Source organism: Salvelinus fontinalis, chromosome 20 (assembly GCF_029448725.1).
Source record: "Salvelinus fontinalis isolate EN_2023a chromosome 20, ASM2944872v1, whole genome shotgun sequence".
NCBI classification, from domain to species: domain Eukaryota; kingdom Metazoa; phylum Chordata; class Actinopteri; order Salmoniformes; family Salmonidae; genus Salvelinus; species Salvelinus fontinalis.
Window position 1 is genome coordinate 42,967,602 of NC_074684.1, and position 6,946 is coordinate 42,974,547.

General features: G+C 42.9%; 1 protein-coding gene across 1 annotated transcript in view; it reads right to left on the reverse strand.

Annotated features, from left to right (window-relative positions):
* Nucleotides 1-3,148, reverse strand: part of ccm2 (CCM2 scaffold protein) — a 34,598-nt gene extending 31,450 nt beyond the window's left edge. The window contains exon 1 of the mRNA XM_055873436.1: nt 2,782-3,148. Coding sequence (XP_055729411.1) covers nt 2,782-2,811 — 30 coding nt within the window. The 5' untranslated portion in view covers nt 2,812-3,148. The remainder of the gene's footprint in view (nt 1-2,781) is intronic.
* Nucleotides 3,149-6,946: the final 3,798 nt, after the last annotated feature.

Here is a 6,946-nt window from a genome sequence, read left to right on the forward strand (position 1 = left end):
TGTTCAGCAGGATCAAAAGGACATGACAGGAAATAACCCTCGTGTGGACTCAAGATGACCACCACCTAACAATGCCTTCCTAAGCTCCAAAAAGTAGGCCTTAAACCTTTTCCCACCATGCTAATCTCAATACACAAAAGGACGAGAGGGTTACGGATACAGCTATAGTTTTTCTAACGAGGGAACAAGACTGGATAAAAAGATGGTAGCCAAGTTCCCAGGGTTGGAGTTCCAGTCCCCAGGGGTTGGAGTGTAGTGTGGGCACACTTGAGAAAGCAGTGTAACTTCCTGTCTGGTTTATGTAAGCCCTCCTCCCTTCACCCTCCAGCAGCCTGAACCAGAGGGGAAAACATGTACACCACTCCTTCAAGAGAAATGAATACACTTTCATTGTTCCACGTGAGGATCATCCAACTGATTAAATAGAAATAATAAGACTCCTTGCCTCTCCTCTCAGCGGCTTCCTTAGGCCAACGTGTTTTGCAGATTAACAGTTACAGTCAGTGTGTGTCAGTGAAAGATTCAGAGGAAGAAACTCTGCCTTTCCTCCCGAGGGTCTACTGTGAGTGACACTGCAGACCACAGATGGAATGATTGACTGATTCGCATCAGTCCCGATTCAAATGTTTAAGATATGAGGAGTTGATTGGTCCACAGACCCCCAAAAACAATCACAAGGTAGCATTCATCGGTCAGAAAATCGATTTAAAAAAAAATTATTACGGATTGCCGATTTACTATTTTTGTTGTTGCTCATTTTTGCATTCTTTCTACCTTCTGAAAATACCCCCCCCAAAAATTGTGACAACTGACACTCTCATTCAGAGTTGAACTGCATGGAACAGTGTTGACAGCCATTGATCTTCAAGTCATTTTGCAGTAGCTTAGTCAAACTGGGCACCGTGCCCAGCTTCGCACGTAAAACAGACTATGTCCTAAAAAATAAAATACTAAAATATCACAGCGTAGGATTTAAAGATCAAAATGGTGTTTTTCAAAACCTACAGAGTCTCTAATTCAAGGGAGGGTATTTTCTTGCTCCCCAGTTTCACATATTTTTTTTGAAAATTAAAAAAAAACTTTTGGTAATGTCATCAAGCAGAACTTTTACACTTTATATATTTTTCTTCTTCAAAAAGGTATAAATGCACTGTTTTCACATACAGTATGTTGTTGGCACCTGGTGTTGTGCCGGAATATCAATACACCTGGTATTGTGCCGGAAGATCAATACACCTGGTATTGTGCCGGAAGATCCATACACCTGGTGTTGTGCCGGAAGATCAATAAACTGTTGGAAAAAGTGGCCCGAAGTTCCCCTTTCAACACACCGAGTATATGATCATTTTTAAAGATATCAATTATCACCTTTACCCTGTATAACGAGAACAGTAATCCCTTTTACGTGGTACACTGCATGGCTGAAGAGAGAAGATCCATACAATTACAAAATAGTCAAAACTATTTGATTTTGAGATATGGGGGGGGGGATCCAAAGTTGTGCTATATATTCACCGGCTATGTCATAGGTAATTTGTAAACAAATATGGATACATTACTAGCTCAAACACTTCATCTGCCAAAATTACAAGTTAATTAGTGGGTGATGAGATTTCAGAACCAAAGTGGGGGGGGGGGGGGGGGGGGGGGGGGGGTCAAAAGACTTAGGCTGCATAGCACACCCTTACTGCCAATCCTTCTCCTCCACAGCTGACACTATAAACACACCCCTACTGACAATCCTTCTCTATGACAGCTGACACTAAAAACACCCCTTCCTTTCAGATGAGAGAGAGAAAGAGAAGAAAATCTGTGAGTGACCTGCTCAATGACAGCTGACACCAAGAACACATAAATCTGACTGCGATCACAGGAAACACACACCCAGAGTCAAAGGCTTTTATCACAGTAGGCTTGGGCAATATCCAGATTGTCATACCTTCATAACGACCTTTTGCCATACCCGGATAATATTAATGTGTTTATTATTATTATTATTATTATTATATATATTTGTTTATTTAACCTTTCTTTAACTAGGCCACTCAGTTAAGAACAAATTCTTATTTACAATGACGGCCTACACCAGGCCAAACCAGGACGGCGCTGGGACGATTAAGCGTCGTCCTGGTTATATGTTATGGGACTTCCAATCACGGCCAGTTGTGATACAGCCTGGATTCGAACCAGGGTGTCTGTAGTGACGCCTCAAGCGCTGAGATGCAGTGCCTTAGACCGGTGCGCCATTCGTGCAGTTGCGGCCACAACCAATTGGAATTCACAACACAACATATCATACAAACTGTAATTCGTAACATATATGAAATGGATGAGGAACATCCACAAATAAATACCATACGAAATGTAACAAATCATACAAAATGGAGGAAGACAAATGTAATATTGACTATTTGACGTCTACCCCCGAGTCCAGGTTGGTTGAGCATGAATGATGTTTTCAAACGCAAGGTACCAACATTCTTGAGATGTTCCTAACTTTGTGGCCAGTGTGAGATCTTAGCTAGTTAGCTGAACGACAACGTTACCGCCCTGGCAGTATGTAAACAGCGCGAAGGTGGGTTTATTTAGTATTTTGGAGAAATGACTCAAGGCGCAAGAAGAGAAATATTCGCCAGAATTGTAGCAACATAACGTTATATGTTTTGGTCAGTTACGAAAGTACAAAGATGACAGTCACGAAACAACGACGCCCTGAAACCAAGATAGCCTGTTTCTAACACACTTAACGAACTAGCTAGCTAATAAAATTAAGTCACTTACTTTTTTAACTTTTTTCACATCCTCTTCCATTTCTATGTGTAGATCATCTTCATGCTCACTTCAACAGATGATTTCTTCAACAACTATATTAGGCATCTAGAGCCACCCTGACAATCTTTGACATTTCCACCCAAAGTAAAAGCTAGCATAGCTAGTGGGCCTTCGGTGCTCGTAAAATGTGTGGAATAATAACAGTTTGTAACTTCGATAACATTCAATTCTCGCGTTGTCAAAAACACGTATTTCCTTATGTCAGATGGCAGTGACTTGGTATTATTAAAACAACTACATGGAAAAGATAAGGGGAATGCAAAACAGCATCAACTTTTCTATCGTGTCGCCATTTTGAGTGTTCTTCTTTGGTGTCATGGTGTTCGGCACATGTTGTTTGTGCATGCTGCCACCTACTGTGCGGTAGTGTGTGATCAATCATCTTACATTTTGTGATACAAAAAGTTAAACCAAGAGGGGAAAATAGAAAAATACGACTGACGAGGCCCATAGACTGTGAGGACGGGATTCATTCATTTTATCATATTTATCCAATGCCAAAACACTGTGTCTTGTTTGCAACAAAACTGTCCCTGTTTGCAAATAATTAAATCTAAGATATTTTAAGGAATCTGAGCATGGTACTTTCAAAAGTTAGACCTACCTTTCCACCCCAGACAGAGTAGGCCTACCTTTCCACCCCAGACAGAGTAGGACCTACCTTTCCACCCCAGACAGAGTAGGACCTACCTTTCCACCCCAGACAGAGTAGGACCTACCTTTCCACCCCAGACAGAGTAGGACCTACCTTTCCACCCCAGACAGAGTAGACCTACCTTTCCACCCCAGACAGAGTAGAACTACCTTTCCACCCCAGACAGAGTAGACCTACCTTTCCACCCCAGACAGAGTAGACCTACCTTTCCACCCCAGACAGAGTAGACCTACCTTTCCACCCCAGACAGAGTAGGACCTACCTTTCCACCCCAGACAGAGTAGGACCTACCTTTCCACCCCAGACAGAGTAGGACCTACCTTTCCACCCCAGACAGAGTAGGCCTACCTTTCCACCCCAGACAGAGTAGGCCTACCTTTCCACCCCAGACAGAGTAGGACCTACCTTTCCACCCCAGACAGAGTAGACCTACCTTTCCACCCCAGACAGAGTAGGACCTACCTTTCCACCCCAGACAGAGTAGACCTACCTTTCCACCCCAGACAGAGTAGGCCTACCTTTCCACCCCAGACAGAGTAGACCTACCTTTCCACCCCAGACAGAGTAGGACCTACCTTTCCACCCCAGACAGAGTAGACCTACCTTTCCACCCCAGACAGAGTAGGCCTACCTTTCCACCCCAGACAGAGTAGGACCTACCTTTCCACCCCAGACAGAGTAGACCCCATGACGTAGCTTTAACTGCTGGTTACACTTCTTCTGTGGTTTAACCCAACAAGAGAAGGTCACAAGTGTTTCCCTAAAAGCTGTCTGAGTTTAAACATCTTGGATTACTTCCCAAGCAAAGTCAACCTCTGATGGTCAATGACACGAAACAGTGATATATATATATCCATATGCATCGGAGTCTTTCCTGGGTATTTTACAGGTTATTTCTACCATAAAGCACTGTGGACCAAAGGACACTGAGTGTCCAAAACATTAAGAACACCTTCCTAATATTCAGTTGCACCCCTCTTTTATGTTGTTGCTCTCAGAACAGCCTCAATTCGCCGGGGGCATGAACTCTACAATGTGTTGAACGTGTTCCACAGGGATGCTGCCCCAACACTTCCCACAGTTGTTTCAAGTTGACTGTATATTCTTTTGGGTGGTGGACCATTCTTGATAAACACGGGAAAACTGTTGAACTTGAAAAATCAAATCAAATGTATTTACATAGCCCTTCGTACATCAGCTGATATCTCAAAGTGCTGTACAGAAACCCAGCCTAAAACCCCCCAAACAGCAAGCAATGCAGGTGTAGAAGCACGGTGGCTAGGAAAAACTCCCTAGAAAAGCCAAAACCTAAGGAAGAAACCTAGAGAGGAACCAGGCTATGAGGGGTGGCCAGTCCTCTTCTGGCTGTGCCGGGTGGAGATTATAACAGAACATGGCCAATATGTTCAAATGTTCATAAATTACCAGCATGGTCAAATAATAATAAACACATAGTAGCTCAAACCGGTGCACCTGGGTCCTACCACAATACCCCATTCAAAGGCACTTAAAATCTTTTGTTTTGCCCATTCACCCTCTGAATGACACACACACACAATCCATTTCTCAATTGTCTCAAGGCTTATAAATCCTTCTTCAACCTGTCTCTTCCCCTTCATCTACTCTGATTGAAGTGGATTTAACAAGTGACATCAATAAGGGATCATATCTTTCACCTGGTCAGTCTGTATCATGGAAAGAGCAGGTGTTCATAATGTTTTGTACACTCATTGTAGATAACTTTATATAATCGGATCCATTTTATTTTCTTCAAAATCTTAAAGCTAACAAGGGTTAGGCCTGTGCTTTGTGCTATTTTCTCTAATAAAAAGGTAGGCCTATGTCATACCCTTTCATACCTCCTCAATTTGAGTCTTGGTTTTAACTTAACAGCCCTTCAGTGACACGGAGGTAGGCAATATAAAGAGTGCATGGTGGGTGGAGGAGTTGACCGACAAAATCTATGGATATATCAGCCAATAGCTTCATTCTGTCTGTCAAACAGGAAGTAGGACTACCACTTATTTCTTAAATATAAATAAATACTTATGGTTGTCTATGACAACACAGATGGTAGCCTATAGTAAGGCTTGATGTCACTTCACTGTATTTGAAGATAGAGGAGGCCTTCTAGATCACTATGGAAGCGTACAGGCCTACCTCCTGACAACTATATTGCTGATTGCATTCCAAATGGCACCCTATTACCCTATGAACCCTGGTCAAAAGTAGTGCACTATTCCTTATGGACCCTGGTCAAAAGTAGTGCACTATTCCTTATGGACCCTGGTCAAAAGTAGTGCCCTATTCCCTATGGACCCTGGTCAAAAGTAGTGCACTATTCCCTATGGACCCTGGTCAAAAGTAGTGCCCTATTCCCTATGGCCCTGGTCAAAAGTAGTGCCCTATTCCTTATGGACCCTGGTCAAAAGTAGTGCATTGTTCCCTATGGACCCTGATCAAAAGTAGTGCCCTATTCCCTATGGGCCCTGGTCTAAAGTAGTGCCCTATTCCCTATGGACCCTGGTCAAAAGTAGTGCCCTATTACCCTATGAACCCTGGTCAAAAGTAGTGCCCTATTCCCTATGAACCCTTGTCAAAAGTAGTGCCCTATTACCCTAAGGACCCTGGTCAAAAGTAGTGCCCTATTCCCTATTGACCCTGGTCAAAAGTAGTGCCCTATTCCCTATGGACCCTGGTCAAAAGTAGTGCCCTATTCCTTATGGACCCTGGTCAAAAGTAGTGCCGTATTCCCTATGGACCCTGGTCAAAAGTAGTGCCCTATTCCCTATGAACCCTGGTCAAAAGTAGTGCCCAGTTCCTTATGGACCCTGGTCAAAAGTAGTGTCCTATTCCCTATGGACCCTGGTCAAAAGTAGTGCCCTATTCCATATGGACCCTGGTCAAAAGTAGTGCACTACATCGGGAATAGGGTGCCATTTGGGAAACATATTCTGACTCCACCATTTCCATCATATAACCTCTAGATCATCTCCAACAACTCACATCTCTCCCTTCTATAGTCAGACATGATGTCATCTATAGACAGTCAGACATGATGTCATCTATAGACAGCCAGACATGATGTCATCTATCGACAGTCAGACATGATCCATCTATAGTCAGACATGATGTCATCTATAGACAGTCAGACATGATCCATCTATAGACAGACATGATCCATCTATAGACAGATAGACATGATGTCATCTATAGACAGACATGATCCATCTATAGACAGACAGACATGATGTCATCTATAGACAGACATGATCCATCTATAGTCAGACATGATGTCATCTATAGACAGACAGACATGATGTCATCTATAGACAGACATGATCCATCTATAGACAGTCAGACATGATGTCATCTATAGACAGACAGACATGATGTCATCTATAGACAGACATGATCCATCTATAGACAGTCAGACATGATGTCATCTATAGACAGTCA